Below are 24,545 nucleotides of genomic sequence, written 5' to 3'. Positions count from 1 at the left end.
TAAGTGTGACAAATATATTATCAGGATCTAAAAAGTTGAATCAGGATAATATAACTCTTAGATAATGATAATGCATTATCATGATGTGAACAAATGATCATTCTAACTTCACATCAGATAATATATTTTGTGAGACATATATATGCATGATTGTGATATGCCAAAAATGAATTTTGTTGCACTCGAATAATGTATCTGTGGGACAGTTATATATAAATTATGTTTGTTTTCCTAAAATATAAAATTCCGCCTTCATTATGAATTGTGCTTTTTTTTTCAACACCCGATATTCATGAGATTTGAAATCAGGATCCCCTTCAACAAAATATAAACTAGATGTCACAAAACTGGTCTTCATTCGCATTTGGTAGATATAAAAAAGGGACAGATATGAAAACGCTATATAGTTTTTTTTATATTTAATTTATATAACTGTTTGTGTTTGACTTTCCTACATGAACAACCTTCTTTCTTCTTCTTCTTCTTCAATTTTTTTTTTTCTACAGAACTACATTTTAAAAGGCATCAGACTGTTTTCTAATATATATTCCGGGATCTAAATCTAAAAATTCCTATTCGTTGATATGTGCGAAACTATATTCACATAATTTTGTATGAACTAGAAGGATGCATTAGATATGTGCGAAAATAGTATTCATCTCAATGATATGTGTTCTTTCAGATATATTAGATGATTTAGATAGGATTATTTTTATGGGAAAATTCTTTGCCAAAACCTATTATCACCCTTTATTTTGTGAGTCAAAAACTAGAAACGGCTTCAAGGTGATTTCTAGGTGAACATTTTGGTAAGGATTAGGTATAAGATTACTTACTTTCGACAATGAGGTAAAATCGCGATTTGTATTGGATGAAAGGATTTACTATGCACGTCTTAATGTTGTTTTGCTTATGTGGTTATTAAGAAAATTGTAATCATGTTATGGTTTGTAATTTTAATTGTAGATAATTTAATTACCTCCGGACCGGCATGTTTGAGACTGCTTTTTATAGAAAACACTATTGCTCATAAGTATGGAATTTTTTTTTCTTCTAAAAATCCATGCGCTTCATAGAAAAGCACTTGGAAATGCTTCCTAAATTTTTTTGAAATGCCTTCTTAAAGAAGCGCTTTTGATTGTCAAAAAGCGATTTTAATCATTTCAGAAGCACTAGTCATTGTTCTTTACTCAACCTAACGTGACGTTGAGTAATTAAGATCACTACAAATTTATCTAGCTAGGCATGAATTAAAATAATCAATTACTTTAATGGTCTGCTTAATTATAAGTCCATGCTACTAGACTCGACCACCACTCCCGTTATCAACCTCCGAACTAAAAAGAAATAAAATCTGATTTTTGGTACAGTAGTTTGATCGGTTGGTTTGTTGGGCTGATAGGCAGTTGGTGGGCTGAATCTAGTCTGGCCCACTCCATCAAAGAAATCTTGATTTTTACTCAAAGTTATAAACATAAAAATAAAAAAATAAAAAATAAAAAAAGAAAGAAAGGGGGGTGGGGAGAATAAATTCGTTAATGTGGGGACCACACACACTAATCGTCAAGCTAGAGTTGGAAAAATATTCCACCGAAGAGAAAAAGAACAGAAAATTAAAATAAAAAAAAAAGAAAAGTAATAAGCATACAGACAAGGAAAGAAAAAAGTTAAAAATAAAAAAATAAATTATTTTTCCTGATCTGTCTGCACATATCACCCACTACGAGTCTACGCGCACAAACCCAGAGAGGTCCCAGCTCTCATTAGCAACTCAAGGTAAAAAAAAAAGTGAAAGATATTCTTTTTTTTCATAGTGATTAGTGACCTTACATGACTTTAGTCTTTTGAGGAATGCTATTCACAATCGCTCAAAAGCGATTCTCATCGAACTCGCTATCCACGTGTCTCTCTGCTGATGGTTTCCAAGTTGGGCAATAAAATAGTATTACCAACGTTATCTCTCCTCTTTCTTTTATTCTCTTCTTTTTTTTTCCTTTCTTTCTCTCTTCTCTCCCTGTTTCCTATTTTTCCCCTTCGTTTATCCTCTCTCTCTCCTCCTCCTGTTTTTTCTTCTTCTTCCTCTTTATTTCTCTCTTCTCTCTCTGTCTTTTTTTTTTCTCCGACGTTTCCCCCTTCTCTTTCTCTCCTCTTTCTTTTTTTTCTTCTTCTACCCCTGACTGGGTTGGTACGGTTTCTCTATCCATTTTTGTCTATAATCGCACTACAGGCAAAAAATTTGGATTTTTGTCTATCCATTTTTTCTTCTTCTTCTTCCTCTTTATTTCTCTCTTCTCGCTGTCTCTATTTTTTTTCTTCCGCGTTTCCCCCTCTCTGTTTTTTTTCCTTCTTCTAAGTAAAACGAGTACGGCCAACCAGCAAGAAGAATTTTGCACCTCATGAACAACCCAACTGTACGAAGAAGAAACTTGCTACAGATGTTCACTCAATTTTATTTTTTTAACAAAGCTCGCTTAATTTTTTTACGGGCTTTATTCGTTCTATATATATATAAATTTTGTGATATAAGTTTAGCAGAAAGTTCTGCAGTGAGGAGGGCGGGCCATCGATGGGTGAAATCCAAAATTTTTGCCTGTAGTGCGATTATAGACAAAAATGGATAGAGAAACCGCACCAAGCCAGTCAGAGGTAGAATAAGAAAAAAAAGAAAGCGGAGAGAAAGAGAAGGGGGAACGAAGGGGAAAAATAGGAAACAGGGAGAGAAGAGAGAAAGGAAGGAAAAAAAGAGAAGAGAAAGAAAAAAAAGAAAGAGGAGAGAAAGAGAAGGGGGAAACGTCGGAGAAAAAAAAAAGACAGAGAGAAGAGAGAAATAAAGAGGAAGAAGAAGAAAAAACAGAAGGAGGAGGAGAGAGAGAGGATAAACGAAGGGGAAAAATAGGAAACAGGGAGAGAAGAGAGAAAGAAAGGAAAAAAAAAGAAGAGAATAAAAGAAAGAGGAGAGAGAACGTTGGTAATACTATTTTATTGCCCAACTTGGAAACCATCAGCAGAGAGACACGTGGATAGCGAGTTCGATGAGAATCGCTTTTGAGCGATTGTGAATAGCATTCCTCTAGTCTTTTAACCATGAATCTTGTTGGAAAGGTTAAACAAGTAATGCTACTCTCTCTCTCTCTCTCTAATGCGCATTAATCATTGATGATTAGCTACAACAAACAGTGACAGAGTGAGACATTTGTTTAGTAAATATCTATTTTATATTATAAAGATAAATACTATGCTTAAAGTTTGTTTATTTTGCGTGTTACAATTATAACTCGCATTTACTCTAGTGGTATTTGTCTTTATTTAGTTAGAGAAGGTTTCATGTTCGACTCACATAAACGCCAAAGACGATAGAGTAATGCTATTTAGACACACAATATCGACCACCTTAGCTGACCACCTTATGTGGCAATTGATGTATCATGCCAAGTCAATTAATGAATATCGTCATATCAATTAAAAAACTCTATATTTGTGGTGAGTTTGATATCTAATTTTGTTGTCGGTATTTTGATCCATTGTAAAAAAATCTTGTAAGTATTATATGATTTGTAAAAAATATAAATAAATAAAAATGTTTTAAAAAGTAGAGGAGATGACCAGCCACTTTGACGTTTAAGGCCCATGTACATTCCCACTCACTTCTATCACGCAGTTTATATAGAAACTTCATTTTGGCTTTAATCCACTACATGCACGACTATACTAAGAAAAGTCGGTCACTAACTCTTTTATTGTGCTCATAAAAAATAATTTAAAAAACTCGAATATAAGTACAATTTTTATTTTTTATTTTGTTATGTGGAATCTTCTTTTATTTTAAACAATCGAAAACAATTTTATAAATCAAATGATATTTTATTTTATTTTTTGTAGATTCAAAACTTACATATTTTTCTAAAATCATGGAAATAATAATAATAATAATAATAATAATAATAATAATAATAATAATGTCTTTTCAAAAAATTGTTAATTATGACCTTAAAAAATAATAATGGTTTATAAATATATCATTATTTTATTACTTTATGGAAAGGTCAACAGAAATTTCCTTTCTTTTATGTGTCTTGCTTCCTCTCTACTTTCCTCATTTCTCTCTCTCTCTCTCTCTCTCTCTCTTTTTTTCTCTTTGCTCTCTCTTCACTCACTCCTCACCTCCTTTTTAAGCTTTTCTTTTCCTTCCACATTTGAGTGACATACAAGGACCATATCATCTTCATCATTGCATGTCCTTTTGACACCAACAACCGAATTCCCACCTCTGCTTTCTTATATCTACTCAAGCAAAAGATTTTCCCAAGAAATTTTCTGGGTTTTCTTTCTTATTCCTTACTTTCTTCTGGATCTTCACCTTTTCTTGGATTGAACTCCATATTCCTCCTTAAAAATCATGGGAAAGGACAGCCTAGCCACACCCTCTTGGAACCCTTCAAGTTTTGGCATGGAAATGCAGTCCAATGAGCTCAATTGTGGCTCACAGCAGCTCCCCAATTCTCTTTTTAATGCCAATTGGGACAATTCAATGGATCAGAGCGATCCCTTTGAGTCTGCCTTGAGCTCCATTGTTTCTTCTCCGGCGGCGTCCAACGCCGCCATCGCTGCCGGCAAAGGCAGCGGCGATGGAGAAATGATTAGAGAACTAATTGGAAGATTAGGAAGCATTTGCAATTCAGGAGAAATATCTTCACACTCTTACATTTGTGGCAATAACAGCACTAACACTTCATGTTATAGCACCCCGTTGAATTCTTCACCTAAGCTGAACCTGTCAATGATTGATCCACAGATGAGAGGCAATTTGCCAATTCCTGGAAATCATTTACCTTCACATCCAAGTTTGGCACCTTTTCAAGCTGACCCTGGATTTGTTGAGAGGGCTGCAAGGTTTTCCTGCTTTGGTGGTGGCAATTTTGGTGGCCTCAATGGGCAGGTCAACTTGAATGAAGCTGAATTGGCTTATAGATCAATGCCAACAATTGATTCTGGCAAGCTTTCCAGAGCTTCCAGCAACCAATCACTTAAAGTTGCTGCTGGATCTCAATTGGGTGTTCAAGAAAGCAACAAAAGCTCTCCCCAGGGTGGGAATTCAGCTCCTGATAAAAAATTCAGCAGGTTGTCGAGGTCCTCCACCCCAGAAAATACTGAATTGGGTGATTCAAGGGAAGGATCATCAGTTTCTGAGCAGATCCCAGGTGGGGATATGAGTGTGAAAGCAGAAAATGTGACCAATTCCAGGAAAAGGAAACCTGTTGCAAGAGGAAAAGCCAAAGAAACCTCTTCATCTCCCTCTGTTAAAGATGGCAAGGTAGTTTAATTCTGTCAACAATTGTCCAATTTAAATCCAATTATTTGTTTTCAATTTCTGTTGAGAACTAAAACCAATGAGTGATTCTACTACAGGTTGTGGCAGAAAAAGAGGAAACAAATTCCAAGAGAAGCAAAACAGATGAAGCTTCTGGGAATGAAAAGGCAGCTGCAAAGGCAAAGACAGAGCCCAATGGAGGTTCCAAAGCTACAGGGGATGGGGCTCAGAAGCAAACAAAGGATAATTCAGAGCCTCCTGAGGCTCCGAAGGACTATATCCATGTCAGAGCCAGAAGGGGTCAAGCTACTGATAGCCATAGTCTTGCAGAAAGAGTATGTTCAGTGCCGTGTCGTGTAGTTTGTTTCTTTTTTGGCCTTGATTTTAGATTTGATTGCTATATCATGTTTATCATTATTTATTGGTCAGGTTCGAAGAGAGAAAATTAGCGAAAGGATGAAATTTCTTCAAGATCTTGTTCCTGGCTGCAACAAGGTACCTAAAAGATGTAAATTTGAGTTGCTTGTTCTGAAATTGATAGAAAAACAATGAGAAATAGAACTAAATTGGATTTTGTTCAATATTTTCAGGTAACTGGAAAAGCAGTGATGCTAGATGAAATTATAAATTATGTGCAGTCATTGCAGCGCCAAGTTGAGGTAAATTCACATAGTCAACCATTCATATTGTGATTGAAACATCTAGCTTTCTTGCTGAATTGCTGTATTGGTTGAATTTTTGTTGGCTCAGTTTCTTTCAATGAAATTGTCAACTGTAAATCCCAGAATGGATTTGAACATGGAGGCTCTTCTGTCAAAGGAGGTAAGTCACAGAACTTTCAACTACTTTATCAACTGATTCATTCCTTAATCCTTATGCATTTTCCATAAAACTAACTTTAGCTTTGTCCATTCCAATGCATAATTCAGATTCTTCAATCTCGTGGGTCTTTACAAAATGCCCTTTACCAATTAGATTCTGCAATACCCTCATTCCCTTTCGGGTACCAGCCGCAGCAACTGCCACCTTTGCATAGCAGCAGCATCTCTAGTGGGACAGAGACACAATTTCCAGAGAACCCTCTAAATGCTGCAATGCGTCAAAGTCAAGGCATGCAGTTACCTACATTTGATAGATTTGGTGGAGCAGCACCTCAAGTAATTAAACAAAACTTGGCTCAATAATTTCACTTGAAATAGTCTTGCTTGCTTATATGCTCAAGGCTTACTGTAAATTTACTTTCCAGGCTCCACAATTCTTTGAGGATGACCTTCAAAGTGTGGTTCAGATGGGATTTGGCCAGATTCAGCAGGAGAGCCTTCATGGTAAGTAGTAAAATTTTATAAACTAATAACCAGTAGCAATTCTCAATCTTCTAGCTAGCTTGTTGGTTTCGGTGTCTAATCCATTTTCTGTCATGTGCAGGTTCAATGGCTTCAGCCCAGATGAAAGTCGAGCTATAATCAGCAGAATTAACTGTATATACAGAGAAATTCCAGTTTGAGTGGATCTTTAGCCTGGAGGAAAATAACAGCTTCTCTTTTCCAATTTTAGTCTCTCGCATCGGCACATTGATTCAGCAACTCATTCTTTCAAGAATTCTTTCAAGAATTCCACATTAATGTATATCCTAGAACTAATTGCAGCAATTCTATAAGATCACATTTAAGATATATATGTAGCATGGTAAGATGAGTGTTGGGGGGATAAAAACTTGAAAGAAAGAGAGTTGTTCATGTAAACTTCAGTTTTGATCCAACCTTGTATCTACTTACCATTTGATAATATTATTACTGAGATTCAGTGAGACTCTTTATAATGTTCCATTGTTCACCTTTTTTTTCAAATTTTTTTTTAAAAATTCCATGAGTCTTTATTGTTGTAATCTTTTGTCGAAAATCTTCTGCCTCTCAGATTGGTTGCTGGGAAAATAAATAAAAATTTAAAAGTTATTAAAAAAAAAAAAATTGCTGGCCTTATAACCACCATTTCAACCACCAATAGTATCATGCAATGCCTAATCTCTGTCTTGCTTTTGCCTCTAGCCATCTTCTCAGCAACCAAACATAAATAGTTTAATGAGAAAGACATCTCTCAGTTGCTTTCAAATGTGTGCTGGAAAGGATTTTATGGTGGACCCTCAATCATCTGAATGATATATAATCTTCTGTTAAATCGCGTAACTTGTGGCTTAACAGATTCTTACTGGGAACCAGCTGTTTGGTAGGGACAAATGGTGGTGTCTTAAGTCCAACTAATGATTAAGAATTAATTATTTGTGTCTTAGAATTTCTACCTTTGTATTTAAAAGATAAAAAAGAATGCAACTGAGTCTAGTCTTGCAAACCAATGGTTAGGGCTAGCAATGGATCGTGTCGTGTCAGGATCATATACGTGTCAAGAATGCTCAACTTAAACTCGATCCGTTTAATAACCGTGTCATGTCGGGTTGACCCGCTAATTTCCTGTGTAGGTTTTGAGTCCCCATGACACATTAGCACTATGTGTATGAGAAACCCGTCCTTTTAGTTAGACTATCGCTTATATTAAACATAAAAAATTAAATTAAAAAAATAAGAAAAGAAGAATAAGAATAAGAATAAGAATGATGTGTGTCTTTGAGCTGGAGGTCAAGTCCTTTGAGAACCTTGGAATTTACTGTACAGAAAATCAAAGCAAACAACAACTTTTACCTATTTAATTATTAATGAATGTTAATGTTTTTATTTGCTTAATGCTGATTGTATTTTGTTTTGAAATTAGCATCCAAAAGAAAAAGAGCATGAGTGGCCCAGGTTGGCAGCAGTGAAGTTCTGACTTGGCTGAGGAATCAGAGAACCTTTACAATCCCAACTCCTTTAGAAAATTATGAAAAGAAAATCAAAATGGATAAGTGGAAGAATAAAGAAGAGGACTTCAGACGTCGATTGATACCCTTGAAGATAAAAAGAACTTTCCATCAAAGCCTGTCTGGAAAATCCAATCTCCAAACGCATCAAGAAAGAAATCTGCAATACACCTTTTTCTAGTAAATCTAGCCAATACATCCCTAATAAGTAAACTCAGCAAACAATAATAATAGGAATAATTGTCGGAATGTCACCTGAACGTATACCTCAGTTTTAATTTGCCATCTTAAAAAAAATTTAAGACAAATATCACCTTAATTTTTCAGAATCTATGATTTGTCATTTGACTTTAAGTACAATTTTCCATCCATTTTTAAGGGTATTTTAGTCTTTCTATTTTCAAATTTAAGGTGACATTTCAATTAAATCATAATAATAGAGTTATTATAATTTTTTTCTAAAATTTTAATCAATTAATAATTAATATGGTTTACATTTGGTAGTGTTTTATTTCTCATTTTATATTTTATTTTATCAATTGTAGTATTTTTCTTTTGGGGTAAACAAATAACACAATAACACCATAACTTGGTAAGTCTAAATAATAATAAAAGTTTGCAAGTTGGGTTTTTCATTTAACTTGAAGTTTAAGTAAACTATAATTTTCATGTGTAATAGGCATCACTTCATAATACATCGATATGTAAGTGACAAAGGCTTTTGAGTAAAGTTCAACAAATAATACTCTTAATCTTAACATTTTTATGTGACCAAATTTATATTTTTCTTCACAACATTGTAACAAGATATAAGATCTAACGTGACAGACATGTAGAAACAAAGTTATTATGATGAATGATTGTTCACCTCTTGATCATTTTCGGCAACCAATTAACAAAAATGTAAATTTGAAACAAATTGAAAATGTTATCAAATTTCCAATGACCATTTGGTTTAGTAACACAAAGTCTAAGTTATTGGAGAATGTCTTAAATTCATATTTCATAGTTAGCCATTCACTGTTTGAAATAGTACTAATTAATTGTTTCCTATTACGGTCAATTTTCTAATCGATTGAAATTGGAAAGGAATCAGAGATTCCAATACAAAACAATTCGAAATGAAATTCTCTTTCAATTCCTTTTCCCAAAAAAATCGGAATTTCAACATTCATTTCTATTCTGAAAACTCGAAATTACGGTCAATTTTCGAATGGATCGAAATCAGAAAGGAATCAGAGATTCCAATACAAAACAATTCAGAATGAAATTCTCTTCCAATTCCACTTCCCAAAAAAAAAATATCGGAATTTCAACATCCATTTATATTCGGAAAATTCGAAATTTTTGTAAAGTTTTGGAACTTACATTTGATGAACAATTTTGGCCATAAAGTAGTTCAAAATTTTGAACATGCCCAACAATTTGAAAGGTTAAAATTAGCTCAAAATTGAAAGCTCTTAACAAAATATCGAGAAAAAGGTATTGTAGCTAGCTCTAATTTATTTAATTTCGTCGCTTTGAATGACTCGGATTGTTTATTGTTGACCCCTAATGAGTAGTAGGCTATGATAGTTAGAAATGTGAAAATGAAATGGATTGCGTACATAAGGTTTGGTTTGGATCTAATCCAAGCACCCCCTTTTCGACCAAAATAGAAAAATTCTAAGCACCTCCTCCATTCCATACCTTTTGCCAAAATATTTTCAAAGTTCCTGGCTGGATTTTCATTGTAACATTGACACATTGACACATTGACACATTGACACACATTGACAATGACATCCAAACTAATTGTTCAATTAGCCAGTCTTGGTCATTAGTAGACAAACTAACATGAGTGATGAGACACAGTTCGCCTTCATGCTGTCCAGGTAAGAGTTGGGGTTACGTCCACATTTTAACTAATGACACTCCTTTAATATTCCCATTATCATAAATATTTTTAAAATTATATTAAGAAAATGAATTAAAAGAGTTGGTGATTTGGATTGGATTTTTCAATTTCTCTTCTCTCATCTGTTCATAGACATCTATTTAATTGTTAGTTCAAACAATTATGTTTGTTTTGTATATATAGACAGGAGTGGCAAGCCAGTGGTGTGCGTGTCTGGATTGTGTTGTTTTCGGTTCGTGTCAAACCTTTTTCTTTTTTTTTCCCAAAGACTTGTCAAGCCCTAGTTAACTATGATCAAAATTATTGGATCAATTATATTAAATGACTTCAAATTAACTTGTACGGTTTACTCGTGCGAAAATCGGTTTACTTCGCTCGATACTAATCCAGTATTCGTGTTAGCACATTATGTCATTTACGGACTCATGTCAAGTTTGATTAACCTTAACCTAATTATTTCTTTTAAATTTTAAGTCGTGTTAAAAGTTGTCACCCTAAGCGTAGAATTGCCTAGTTCCTTCCTAGTCCTTCGAATGGGGAAAATGCTTTGGTTATTTTCCTAATTATGTATCGTTGAACTCATTTTGCTTTATAAAAGCATGCCGCATGCAATGCATGTAAATGTTAAAGAGAAAAAGTGGGTCGGTAGAAAGTAAGGTTTAATTAATTACTTTGAATAATGTAAGGTTTACTTTGGTACTATATACAGTATACTACTAGCCTCTCCGTACACACTTCCGCGCTTACGAGAGGCTTTTTTTTTTATTTATAAAAAATTTAAATTTTATTTTAGAATTAAAAAAGATAATGGGTAGTTGTTTTCCATAAAAATAGGATTCATTATCCGATTTTTCTATTAATTTTATTTATTTTTAATATGAAAAAGTGTAAATTTACCATATTATCCTCATTTAATTAATAATTTCAATTCTTAATGTTTGCATTAACCAAGGGCATTTTCTGGTATTTTGAATGTTTCACCATTCTCTGCCTTTTGCTTTATATATACTAGCCTCTCTGCATGCGCTTCCGCGCCTGCGAGAGGCTTTTTAAAAGAAAAAATTAAATTTATTTTAGAATTAAAAAAGATAATGGGTAGTTGTGTTCTATAAAAAAAGGATCCATTATCTGATTTTTCTTTTAATTTTAAATTTTTTTAATATGAAAAAGTGTAAATTTACCATATTATCCTCACTTAATTAATAATTTCAATTCTTAATGTTTGCATTAACTAAGGGTATTTTCTGGTATTTTGAATGTTTCACCATTCTCTGCCTTTTGCTTTATATATATAGATAAATAAGATATATTTAGTTATATACCCATTCTAGCACTAATAATATAGATAAACTCTACACCATTTAATTTCTATAAACAAATCCCAAAATTGACAGCTCGCCCTATTGAATTTAAATTTTGATTATTAAATTACTTTGATGCCCTATTGAGTGTTTTGAGTTTTTTATGAGGTTTTGGGGTTGGGTTTGTTTTAAGAAGTTGATGGTAGTTTGGTAATTTATAAAAAGTTAAAAAGATTCTTTGTTATGATGTAAATGGATTTTAGGTGTGTTTCTAAAGTCCATTTCATATAGGTTTTTTTAATAATTTGAGCCCCTATATTGGGTATAACAATGAATCTCTCATATGTAATTGGTATGTATGATTATAAAAAAGGAAAAATAATATAGGACTTGCCTCCATGGTTGGGCCCCGTTGGGAGAAAGGGACATGAGAATGACAAGCCCACACCCCATCTCAGCTCATTGCCATTCCTTTTTAGTGACCAAATTTAATCCCCATCAACACTCGTGTCTTTTTTTTTTTTTTTTTTTTGGTCCAAATTATATATATTTTTAAATTTAATTAAAGATGAGTTTAGGTTTGATTAATTTATGATTTGGAGACTTGATAAGATATAAGTGGTGATGATTGATGAGAACAAAATTAAGTCTCCAGAGGTCCAAATTGGATTCCAAAATATCAATTGGGAAGCCGTAACTGACTGCAGTGATAGTGAGAAATGTGGTCCTTAGTCCTGTCTGGTGGGGAGTTGGATTAGGAAAGATGGACGCAATATGTTTGTCTTGTGGGGTTATACACACACTCTTATAGCATCCAATCAACCACCCTGTCCCATTTTTCTTCTTCATGCAGCGGTTTTACTAGTGAGTGACGGATTCATGAGTTTTTCTTACGCTACGTGTTGTTGCAAGCATACTTTGCTCAAGAGAGCATCAATGAAAACTTCATTTGGTATAAAAAGGGAGAGTAGGGGCAATAGGCTTCACTCGCCCTAAAGTGGATTCGTCATTGATTATCACAAATTTCAATCCATTCATATTATAACGTGATCACACCTAATATAAAATTGTCATTCACCCTTATTGTAGTTGAAGAATGGAAATTAGTAACACAATATGACGGTGTTACAGTTTCACCCAATAAATTTCGTTATAATACGAAAAATCACTACCCTTTATGTCTCTATCACTTGCTTGGTATTTTTTATTTCTTTCTTTAAGATCATGAAGTCCCTTTATGTCTCTTTCTTTCACCTCAAGAAGCATTTAGCTTTAACTTTGGTTGGTATATATGACCTTTGATGTGGGGTTGGGGAGGGATAACAGTGGCAGTAGCCAGTAGGAAACTATCATTTTACACCACCAACCATGACCATTCAAGGTTATCATCAAGCCCTTTCTTCAGCCCAAATTTATACTTTACATGCATGCCAATTGCACCACAGCTTTATCAGGTTTGGGTGACTCAACATTGAAGGTGATGACTGTTTGGTTGGGTTTATAATTAGATTTAGGACAGATATTGTTGCTTACAAGGAAAGCAATTGACTGGGATTATAGTTTGTTATTGCCATCAATTTTTCATTTTATTACCAAATTGAAGAGTAATTGAAGGGACTGCCCAAATTAAGTTCCGTCCAGCTAAGCTTAAGAAAGTATGCTGGATTAGACTTTGAATTTAGACCAAACCACACTTTGTCTTACCTCCTGTGGGCCACTGCTGAATTTTTCATTTCCAGACAATTTTGCTTCCCTGTATAAAACGGTTGGAAATTGTCCATGTGTGTGTGTTTTTTTCTTCATGACTTAAATATTTAATAATCTTACTCTGAATACAAATTATTTGATTAAAATATAAACCACCATTTTGTTAAAGTAAAGACCGACTCCCACTCAACCAAATTGTCATCGAAAAGAAAAACCTACATACCAATATAAAAATTGAAAGAAAGGGATTTGTAGCTCAAGTGGTTTCGAGCATTTACACTTGCATTTCAGGTTCTAGGTTCGATTCCCCCTCCTAATATCGCTTGTATAAAAAATTTTAAAAAAATTAATAATTGAAAAAAGAAGAGGTGTAGAAGATGTACACTTCTTTCCAGTTGGGTGATGAATGGCTAGGGTTGCAGGCCTACCTGTTCTCCAGCCATACCCAGCCTTATTAAACAACCTCTGGAATTTGAATGGTCCACTGGTAATGATAGAGATTCATGTCAGAGAAAGACAAAGCAACAACAAACCTCTTGTTTTGTGGTCTCCATGACAAGCTTAGACCACTCTCCCACATGAGGAGGCTTCCAATGTGAAGAGTACTTGTGGACTGTCTGTTTTATGCCTCCTATTTAACACAGGGCATGGACACACTTCTTTCATCCACTTGAACATTGCCCCCTCCCCTCTTGACACATACACACCAAACAAAAATAAATGATCTTAAAATCTTGAAAATGCACCCATTTCATTAAATTGGATCTATACATAATATGTAGCTATCCATGTATGTAGCAAGTGTATATTGTGTATTCAGAATGGGGCCCACCACATCCATTATATCCAAAACTTTCTCAGTCTCCCATTTATTTGCAATATGGCAGTTATTGTGCACACCTACATTTTGGTATATCTGTGAACCAAAAGGAATGAAGTAGAGCATATGTTTTGTGTTTTGTTTGGGTTGCTAGGAAGACTGGGCATGAGAATAGACCAGACCATAACTGGATATAAAAGTGAGCCCATTTTAGATGCTTGCAAACAGGAGGGAATATGAATAAAAGAATACAACCATTCACTCATCTCTTATGAAAGAATCTGATTTTGAAGAATACAAAATGCACTTGAAAAAAAAATATATAATGGCAATGGTCAAACTGGGTGACCAAACCAGATGACCTGCATACAATGGAGCTATTGGACACACACTTAGTAGTTTATTATACACTATGTAGCCATTCTAAATTCGCTTTCTATATGTTGCACCGGTCATAACCGGAGAACCATGATGAGGGTTCTGTGAGTTTTCGTAACTCGCCATCTTCCCCATTGTAGAATGGTTCAAATTCCTCTTTCCATCGTTGATCACTTAAACTATGGGGCTCGCCCACATCATATTTTGGCATATGAGAACCATCATCAATAGTAGGTCGGATTGCTTCTTTGGGTAAACGAGACTGGGCAAGGAGCTCATTGAGACTGCTAATCTCCTTCTCATGTTTTTTCTTCAGTTTTTCAACCTTCACATAAGCCTTGTCTGCTTCTTGCTTGGCCTCCATAGCTTGCTTCTGCACGTTGTTAAATTTCAAATAAGTCCTATGTTAAGCATGCATGAAAAGACTATATATGGAGAAAATAGGATTAAGAGTTTACAAGAACGGGGTGTATCTAAATGATTCAAACTTCCAAATTTTCAATCAAAATGCAATATCACAGCTCAACATGCTCACAGGTATTGACCTAGGAAGAATGGTTCAACATAATTTAGATTATTCCTCTAGTTGCCAGTATTTAACTTAAAGTGCAATATTTAGGGCCCTGGTTAAATTGGACTGCAGGTCTGTCACAGTTACCCTACTCTCAGGCTGTAACAACATTTAGTCTTTTGAAATTAGGTTGGTTGCAAGTCAAAAGCAAAAGTTGTAGTTAGTTAAGTTGGTTGCTGAGTATTTTAAGCTCATTAACAAGGCTTTTCTGAATATTGAAGAGGAGCAAAGAGTATTCCCTTTTTGCATAATCTTGTGTAAAGAAACTCAGAGAAAATTATTTTGCGATGAAACTTCAGAACTTCAATGCAAAAGAAAAAAGGACAAAAATAGAAACAACTTATCTGATTATGAACATAGTTTTAAGAAGGAAAAGTGGTCACAGCAACCTTGAAAATAAGAATCTCAACCAAGTAAAATGACAAGGAATCAAAACAGAAAACCACATTTTAACATACCTGAGCAGTAGCAACAGCCTCATCTGCTTCTTTGAGTCGCACAAGTAATTCCCCCGCAGCCTGCACAGCTTCAGCAGTATCCCGCAATTGTGCCTGAAGCCCCTTATTTTCATCCCTAAGATATCTCTTCTCTCTTTCTCTTTCTACTCTCAATGCTGAAATTTCTGCAGCGAGAGCATTTATGAACTTTGACTCAGCACCCCTGACTCCTGCCTTAGAAGCTGCTTTCTTCACATCCTCCACTCCATCCCGTATTGTTCTATGCCTTGCAAGCAGTTGCATATGTTTCTCTTCCAAATCTGCATACTGCTCCAACATTCGTGCTTGCCCCTCCATTGCAAGTTGCATTGCTTCCTTGAGCTCTTCTGCACATTTCTTCTCAGTTTCTAATTCTTGCATTGTCTTTTCAGCCAGTGATCTGCTGGCCTCAAGTTCAACTTTCAACTCTTCAGCCAGAGAAATCCAGTTACTCTCTACCTCAGTCCACCGTTTTCTCTCTTGTTCAAGTTTCTGTTCAGCACTTTCCTCAGTTGATTCTGGAATTGTACTAAGAGGAGCCACATTGGGGTCACGTGAATAGGTCAACTGCAGCATAGACTTCCGTGTCCGGGCTGATGTGGATGAACAGTCCACATAATACTGTAGCTGGCTTCTCAAGTCTTGAATCTCTTCCAACAACACTTCCCTTTCACCCATATCACAGAAACTTCGTAAATTGTCCAGCTCATCTTGAACTCTTTTCAATTCAATCTTTGTCCTCAAAAGTTCTGGGTGATTCTCGTATTTTTCCTTCAAAAGCTGTATGCGATGGGTAAGCATAAGCATAAAGAACACAATCAGATCAACAAAAAAAAGCACAAAGAACACAAAAAGGATCTGGGCAAAAAAAAAACCCCACAAAGGAAGCCAAAGAAAGATTTATACCTTATACTCATGTGTGAGAGACACTAGCTCTTCCTCCATGAACTCCTCAGTGGGTAAAACGCCATCCATAAGGCTCTCAAGGCGTAGAATTTTATCCTCCCTTGTCTGGGCTATAATGGCATTGCATTCTCTCTCATGCTTGTACTGCTGCACCTGTAAATCACAGCAAAAATATGTCATGCCAGTAGTAGATGAAAATAATGGCTATGGATGGCGGTCACAGAATTTGGAGAAACCTACCAAACGGTTAAGCTGCATTATCTCAGAAGTTTTCTTGGCACATATGTCTTCTAATGCCATTTCTCTCCTAATAGCTCCAGCTAAAACCTTCTCCACAGCCTGTTGAGTAAACGGTGGAAAAGTCAAGTGACTGTTGCACATGAATACAGAAAGTTTGGAAATGATAACTGAAAAATTCAACTACTCTCTCCTGAACTTACTTTGGGAACTTGTATCTTGGATTTGTCAGCAGACTCTGACCCATCGACAGTTACTAATTGCAGATCTGAAATTTCATTGACCTCCTTGACCTCTAGCTGCATTCTGTTCTTGCAATTATTACACATAAATTCCACTGAATCTTCTTCAACTATTTCATGACTAGTTTGCACACCCACATCAGCTTTAGAAACTGGCAAAATCAGCCTAGACTCTGAAGGTTTCAATGAAAACCTGAATGACGACCTCCTCAAAGCTGAACTATGGCGGTGACTACCAATAATTTCAAGGCCATTGCGAATGCTTGCTGCCAACTGTTCAGCTGGTGCCGAAAAGTTCTTACATATTTGAGCAGATACATCATCTGATGAGCTATTTATTGCAGGTTTTGCCAAAGATACGTGCATGGCCTCTGGACTTAATGTACTTCCACCAGTAAGATCCTTCTGAGAAGCAGTCAGCATTGATGAGGTCCTCAAACTTTTCCTGCTGGTGTTGACCCTGGGTGAAACACTGGGGGTAGGAGACTTTAGGACTGGGGATACATCGGATGGAACTATGCTCAGGCATGGGGAAACACAATTAACTAAGCCATTTGGAGAACCGATGCATTCATCTGCAACTGAAAGGCAGCCAGACACTCCTCCATGAGGATCAGAGGCTGGACATGAAGAACCTTCATGCCCTCTTTTGGTCGCTGATTCTTCATTTAGCAAACTACTGATGGAGGATTTTAGAATATTTTCTTCCTGGGCAGGCTGCACAGAGGTATATTCTATAAGATTATGAAGATCCGATGCATTAGCACAGGGAATAACTGGGGTGTCGGCAACACATTCAACAATCATGTCCCCTTCTTGTTCAGATATTCCTTCTTCCATATTAACATCTGTATCACAACCTTGTTCTTTGATACAACCACTTCCAGACGTATAGTCTTGAGGGCCATCAGAGCTTCCAATTTCAACGGCCACAAGTTGTGAATGTGATTTCATTGTTTCTACATTGTTCGCATCAGCTCTGTTGTTAGCTTCACTAACAACTGTCTGGTTACTTACTTCAACACAAAGCCTCTCAACAGCTTCCTCATCAATCTCCATCTCTTCATCACTGTCATCATCGACACGAGGTAATGTCATTTGTGGTTTAAGGCTAGCCTTTAGTAAATTCAAACTCTGACGAAACCATGCTGCACTGTGACCTCCATCCGAAGCAACTGGATTGTTTCCATTTGCCTTAATCCGTTGTAGTTCATCCTGTTAAATTTACAAGCTCATAGGAATGATTCACATGTTTAATTTGTAGATTTATGAATCACAATATGCCAGAGTACAGTGAATGAGAACATACCCTTAGCTGCCGTATCACCTCACGCAGGTGGTTCACGTCTTCCTGAGTTACTTCATTAACAACTGCCTTGTTCTTGATAGCCTTAGCACGCTGTGCAAACCTCAATGTACTGAAAGTCTCACTCTTGCAGCTGCAAGGTTAAATTAAGTGAACTTCCAATTCACGAAAGAACGTAAAAACTGTTAAATGCTACTTTGAAGGAAGAAAGGGGTTGCAGTACTACCTTTGTGTTGGAGAAATAGCACAGACCATCGCTAATTTTGCATTTCCCCCAAGAGACTCCTGTAATAAGAATGTCAGCCTGGAATCTCTATAGGGGATATGCCTTTGCTTTCCCGTTTGAGAAATTTCAGCAAGAATGTTTATCAGGTTCCTGCACTCAGATAATCAGCTGCAATTAGCACAAATCTAAAAAAATGTTTTGAACATGTCAACATTGACATGAACATAAAAAAAACTTTAAACCTGAGGAGAGAGATAGAGAGAGGCCGTAATTTCCACCAGATCACTCAAAAAGTCATATGAATGCAAATAAAAATCATAGTTTTCTTTCATATTTAATTTTTCTCAAGTTCAAGAAAGAAATTTGGTTTTTTAATTTTTAGTCCTGAAGTTCAACTAAGGCACAAGTTAAACTAAACAGCAAACTTAAGCTTGTGTAAATTTATAAAGGGACACTCTGGTTAGGTGAAGCAAGGCTCAGCACAGCTTGTTTCCAAGCGTGTTAACTCAAAATTTGGATTAAGAATTCAAACATGCTATTATCCTTGAGCCATCTACTTATAAGTTATAATAAACTGATACTGCGGTTTTAAAAATCACTCTAATCTGTAATTAGCTACTGTGTTACAATCAAACAATAAATAACAACAAAGTTGTTTAGAAATTTTCGCAAGCTTGAAATGCACGGCTAAATTTATAAAGCGACACTAAACCCTAAACCCTAAATTTATAAAGCAACACTTTGGTTAGGTGAAGCACGGCTCGGCACAGCTAGTTTCCAAGCGTGTTAACTCAAAATTTGGATTAAGAATTCAAACATGCTATTATCCTTGAGCGATATACTTATAAGTTATAATAAACTGATACTGCTGTCTTACAAATTACTCTAATCTGTAATTAGCTACTGTGTTCCAATCAAACAATAAATAACAGCAATGTTGTTTAGAAATTTTCGCAAGCTTGAAATGCACCTTTAAATGGAAAATTAAATATGAGAGCAGATAGATAAACCATACCCAAGCTGTGAGAGTGATCGATTGATATTCCCTGCTTCCTTCAAGCGTTCTCCTGCTGCACCTGTTAACTTCTGACGCTCTGACCCAGCTAGATCAACAAGATTTATTCTACTGGTTTTAAAGCTGCTTATACCATTTGCCACATTCTACAAAAGTGATGGTTCACTTTAATCACTTGACACATAAGTGTGAGAAAAAAAATTGAAAACACATAAATTTCAATTGTGAAAATAAGTAAATTATAATGAACAAGTTCATTGGGCGATTATTCAGTACATAGGTCCTCGTCGGTTATTACCGTGTATTGAGATTCAACCACACAGGTAAATACAGTATGCGAGCGGGAACTCTCTGCATTGATACTAGTTGAACCTGTCCTCCTGTTTGACAAGCCCTGCATAACGTACATGTTAGTAACGGAGTTTCTTAAACAAATATTCAAGCTCCAATTATTCTTTCAAAAGTTAATGGAGGAGCTTAGAAAATTCTCTCCTGAGCTAGACTCCCAGAAAAATCCCATCAACAATGCCATTTTCCTCTATAACATTATGATAAACGCATTGTTACTTGGAATATCTGGGGTGTTTGATACGCAATTAAGAATCATAAGACTCTTCTTGTTCAAAACACATTCAACAATCGTGAAACTATTCTTACATACATTAATCTGCATTTTCAGACCCTTGTTCTTTGATGCAACCACTTCCAATTTCAACAGCAACAAGAAATTGTTTTATAAAACTTATGTGATGCTCAATATGCATGTGTGAGACTCAGAGACAAAACAAGAATATTTTTTACCAAAACACCTCTTTATTTAAAATCTACTGCAAACTTGCATTTTATGTCTCAAGTAGTTGACGTAAGCAAGACCAGTAAAATTTGCTAAAACTCTTTGCAAATTCAAAACTCTTGAAATGATTAAAAAGAACATTAAAAAAAATACTATATCCATTTATATATTTTTCAAATTTATCTTTTTTCATTTCAGATGTACAGGAGTAGGAATTAGAAAGTCAATATGATGTTCACTTCTTAGGTAAAGAAGATCCATGCCAAAAAACCAAACAGCCAGCAGGACTTCAAAGAGATCCCTTCCCACGTTATTTTCTGATCCATTAAATCTGTTTCTCCCACTTTGTTATTGAAAACGATTGGTTCGATATGTGATACATCTTATCATCCGAAAAAATTCTTACTCTTTGGTTATTTTGTATAAGAGTCAACTCTTTATTGTTGATTTGCAGACATAGATTTAGCAGACATCACGTCAAGACCTTGAAACACTTTACATGTAGCTAAAGAAACTAGTGTCATCAACATCCAATGAGAGCTACCAGATCACAGAAATAACCAGGATATATAATTGTCAAATTGAATATACAAACAAAACTAAAATTCCACATTTGAAAGACAGAGGTTCCTGAGGGAGAATTATTTGTATTCCAATAAAAGGATCTTCAACTGTGTCATATACACTATGCCTATTGTACAAGTAAAATAATAAAGCAAACCTTTATCAGAAGCTGAGTCACATCTTTGATAGTGCGTACACACTCCTCCGTGAGATTTTCGACATATACACCTGATTTAACATCTTCTCTTATCTGGAAAAATAATGATAGAAGACCTATTAACACCAGACCACTTATAGTACATAAGATGATGAAAAAAGCAAACTATTACATTTACCTGAAGGGTGTTTTGATTTGGATCCAAAAGATCTGTGATTTGTTCATTGTAAATCTGCAAATAAGCCGATAATCAAGTGAAAGAAGTTAAAAGGCTATTGACCAATTACCAGTCAACCAAAATGAATAATTACTCAGAATTTCTACCTCGAGAAAAGAACAGTGGCACTGATACTTGAGTTGTTTGTCAGCATGCTTGATTTGCTCCTGTAAAGATTAATTCAAAAATAATGTAGGGAAACCTTTTAATATAATATACGATCAATTTGTGTAATCTTGATTTACTAAAGAACAAAATTAAAGCTCACCTCATTTAAGCGAGCAAAAAGACGCTCGAAAACACGAGGGGTTAACCCTTGTTGATCACTTGATAGATTTTCATCCAGCAAGGCATTGGCTGGACCCCACATGGTATATGTCTTTCCACTTCCCGTCTGATAGATTGAATAATCAGAACATGTAGAATAAGAAATTGAATCAACATCCCAACATAACACACATGGAATGAAGCAAAACACAAATGGAAACAGACCTGTCCGTATGCAAATACAGAACTGTTAAACCCTGCCATACAATTCTCAACTAGAGGTGCTCCTACAAGCTGGAAAATATCTAGCTGCAATGATAAGCACAACAAAAAGATAAGAATCCACTCCAAAATCAGCTAAACAAGAATACCATTTTGATAGAGTTCATGCCTGTGAAGAGTCTGTGTCGCAAACCGAGTCAAATGTGAAGGTCTGTCCATTTATCGACAAAGAGTCACTAGATAATTTCTGTACCATCATCTCTCCTTCATCCTTATCCTTTCGTGGCGGTCGCATTCTCACTACTACCTATACATATTAAGAAAGAAAGAAAAATTAAGAGTAATTAATAAATATTTTGTCACAACTAAGGAAATGCAAAAGGGCTCACTGAAAGAATACAAAAGGAAACAGAAAGAAAAAAGAACAACTATATGGTGAACTAAAGAATAATTAGAAACTAAAGCTAGCATATAAGAAACGCTCTGTAGTGCACTTAATAAAATAAAAAAGAGGACATTTTCGGTGATTCTTAATTCGTTTTGATTTTTCTTGGCAGACAAACAAAAGTGGGTCTATAATCAAAAACTGCAGACAGCAATCAAAGTGCAAACATACTAAAATAGAGAGAGTAATGATATCCACTCAAAAAAGAAAGAAAAAAAAATCAACAAAAGTAGAAGATTTCGTCAATTTATCAATTTAAAAATAAAAGAAAAAGGAAACAAGGCAAAAAAGGTCGTAAAAATGGAAAATTAACAATAAGAAACTAAGGTCGATATATAAGAACGACTCCCTATTTGAGGTAAAGACGCCATTTTCTCTAGTTCCTCTCATTCAAAATTCCTATTTAAAAAAAAATCTTTCTCAGCAGCTAAACAAAAGTGAGTTAGCAATCAAAAGCTACAGACAGCAATAGGGAAAATGATGTAAAGTTCAAATTTTGAAAGATTTTAACAAAAACCACAAGATTTTTCAGCAACCAAGCAGAAGCGAGTCAAGAACCAAACGCTACAGACAGCAAACGAATGGTAAACGATACTAAAATAGAGGGGAAAAAACGATATCAACTTAAAAAGGTAATAAATATTTCAACAAAACGCACAAGATTTCGCAGCAACCAAACAGATTTTCCCAGAATTTAAAGATAAAAGAAAGAAAGAAACAAGAAAAGATGTCCAGAAATGTGAAAGTACCTGGACACCAGAATCGGAGGTCCCAGGGACAGAGTTTTCGGTCTGAGAGTCAACGCTGAGCTTCCGCTTGAGAGGGTTCGACGGCGGTGGCCGAGGCGGCAATGGACTCTTCAACTTCGCCGCCGGCGAAGGCTTGGAATCGGAGGCCATGGAGTTCGGATCCGACGGCGGAGCATTCTCCTTGGAGGCCTTGGGCTTCCGAGGTGGCCTGGGCTTGCCGTAGCTAGGGTTTGGCGACGAGGTAGGCTCCGTCGCCTCCCTCAATATAGTGTTTCTCGGCTGCATGAAGTGCTTCATCGCGAATTGTAGAGAGCGACAATGAGGATTTCAGATAGAGAGAAACGTGAATCTGAGAGTGCGAGACTGAGAGAGTAGGGTTTGGAAGGACAAGAGAGCGAGAGAGAAGGGGAAGAGAGAGAGAGGGGTAGCCGTTGGAGGAGGAGAGCGAAAGAGAGATTTGAATTTGGGGAGATTTGGGGGAAAATTGAAAAAGCACGTGATGCAGGGTGTTTTTAAATAATTCATTATTGTCATTTCTTGTTGATTCTCTTCTCTCTCTTGAAGTCGCAACAAAAAGCAGTTTTGAAATTGTGTTGGATCTGGAGCGTTTTGATGGAGTTTTTCAGTAACCCGATGCGCATCGTATGGCCCCTTGATTTACTTACCTTATTTGTACGGTCCAGATTTCCTTTGCAATTTGCAACCATTTTTTCAATAAATTATACAGTTCTGCGACATACATAAATCCTACCCACACTGGAGGTCAATCCAAATCATCATCATCAAGAAACAAAAGGAAAAGACAAGGAAACAAAGTGTTTGAGAGTATTTCGAATGCATTTGAAAGTATGATGGAGTACTCATATCATATGCCAAAGTGTAAAGATGAGTTGATAGCCTAATGAGTATAATGAGGATGATGATCATAAATTTGTAGGACACGAGCTCAAACATATATGGCTTTTTATTTCATATCGCATTTCATTCAAGGGCGAAACTAGCATGAGGGCTAACATGGGCTCTATACATTTTAATGTGATTCACCCCATAAAAGCTTAGTAGCCCACAAAAACGTAGCCTAATAACTCATTATCCACTCAACTAAGAAATATATAATCATCTAAGATTAATTTGTTTGCTCAATTAAGAAATATAATCTCTTAGTAACACTAACACTCATGACTTTAACTCTCTACCTTTTCATATTCTCTCCTAATGTTTCCTTAATTTTTCGTCTATATTCATGTTAATTGCCATCATTCACCCTTTTAAATTAGCTAGCCCTAAGGATGTGCACAATGCGGTTCAGACGAAGTATGATTTTTTTAGCAAATCATATGATTATCTACATTAATAAAGAACTTGCTAACAATATTGATTCATATTCAAACAAAACATTACAATTCTCTCTAGGATCGTAGGGCACAACTTGAATAGGAACAATTTCAATTATGTTGTTGAACATATTTTCATTTTGATAATATGTGTTTTTTGGTTGCATTTAATATGTATTTATTTTATGTTAAAGTTTATCGTGTTCCACTTTGTATAATTTAGGAGAGTAGATTTTCTGTATTATTCGTTCTCACATTTCCAGCTATTTTGAATTTAATATGTGCTTCGTGCATGATTCTTCCCATTTGTATAGTTTTTGCTCTATTCATTGTACTGTTTATTTTATGAAATTATCTTGGAATTTCTTTTATTATTGTTATTTTATGTCAAGGAGTTATTCTTAGCTTGAATTTTGACATGATCAAATATTAGGCAGCCTGGGTCGCTGGACAGTATGCCCATATTAACTTCTCAAACTCGAACAATTTTCGTAAAGCATTGCATAGTGTTGTTGCGGGGATGCGGGATCCATGACTTCCTGTTCGAGTTGACTCAGTT

The 24,545-nt window shown here is 35.5% G+C and overlaps 2 protein-coding genes across 2 annotated transcripts; one reads left to right on the top strand and one right to left on the bottom strand.

Moving 5' to 3' along the window:
• The first annotated feature begins 4,093 nt into the window (after positions 1 to 4,093).
• Positions 4,094 to 7,127, top strand: LOC110749037 (transcription factor bHLH62). The gene is made up of 8 exons (XM_021949042.2): positions 4,094 to 5,311; positions 5,407 to 5,643; positions 5,738 to 5,803; positions 5,899 to 5,967; positions 6,059 to 6,130; positions 6,238 to 6,465; positions 6,555 to 6,633; positions 6,734 to 7,127. The coding sequence occupies exons 1-8, from the start codon at positions 4,397 to 4,399 to the stop codon at positions 6,769 to 6,771; spliced, it is 1,704 nt and encodes a 567-aa protein (XP_021804734.2). The 5' UTR covers positions 4,094 to 4,396; the 3' UTR covers positions 6,772 to 7,127.
• Positions 7,128 to 14,118: 6,991 nt separating this feature from the next.
• Positions 14,119 to 23,212, bottom strand: KINESIN-12B (phragmoplast-associated kinesin-related protein). The gene is made up of 16 exons (XM_021949175.2): positions 22,653 to 23,212; positions 21,628 to 21,765; positions 21,462 to 21,545; positions 21,238 to 21,363; positions 21,077 to 21,136; positions 20,931 to 20,984; positions 20,753 to 20,845; positions 19,537 to 19,632; positions 19,239 to 19,384; positions 18,224 to 18,373; positions 18,001 to 18,130; positions 16,653 to 17,906; positions 16,453 to 16,551; positions 16,213 to 16,365; positions 15,289 to 16,086; positions 14,119 to 14,632 (listed from the first exon to the last, which is right to left on the bottom strand). The coding sequence occupies exons 1-16, from the start codon at positions 22,947 to 22,949 to the stop codon at positions 14,318 to 14,320; spliced, it is 3,993 nt and encodes a 1,330-aa protein (XP_021804867.2). The 5' UTR covers positions 22,950 to 23,212; the 3' UTR covers positions 14,119 to 14,317.
• Positions 23,213 to 24,545: the final 1,333 nt, after the last annotated feature.

This window comes from Prunus avium, chromosome 1 (assembly GCF_965620075.1).
Source record: "Prunus avium chromosome 1, drPruAviu1.hap1.1, whole genome shotgun sequence".
Taxonomy (NCBI): domain Eukaryota; kingdom Viridiplantae; phylum Streptophyta; class Magnoliopsida; order Rosales; family Rosaceae; genus Prunus; species Prunus avium.
Note: the sequence above shows the minus strand (reverse complement) of the source record. Positions and strands in the feature narration are given on the sequence as shown.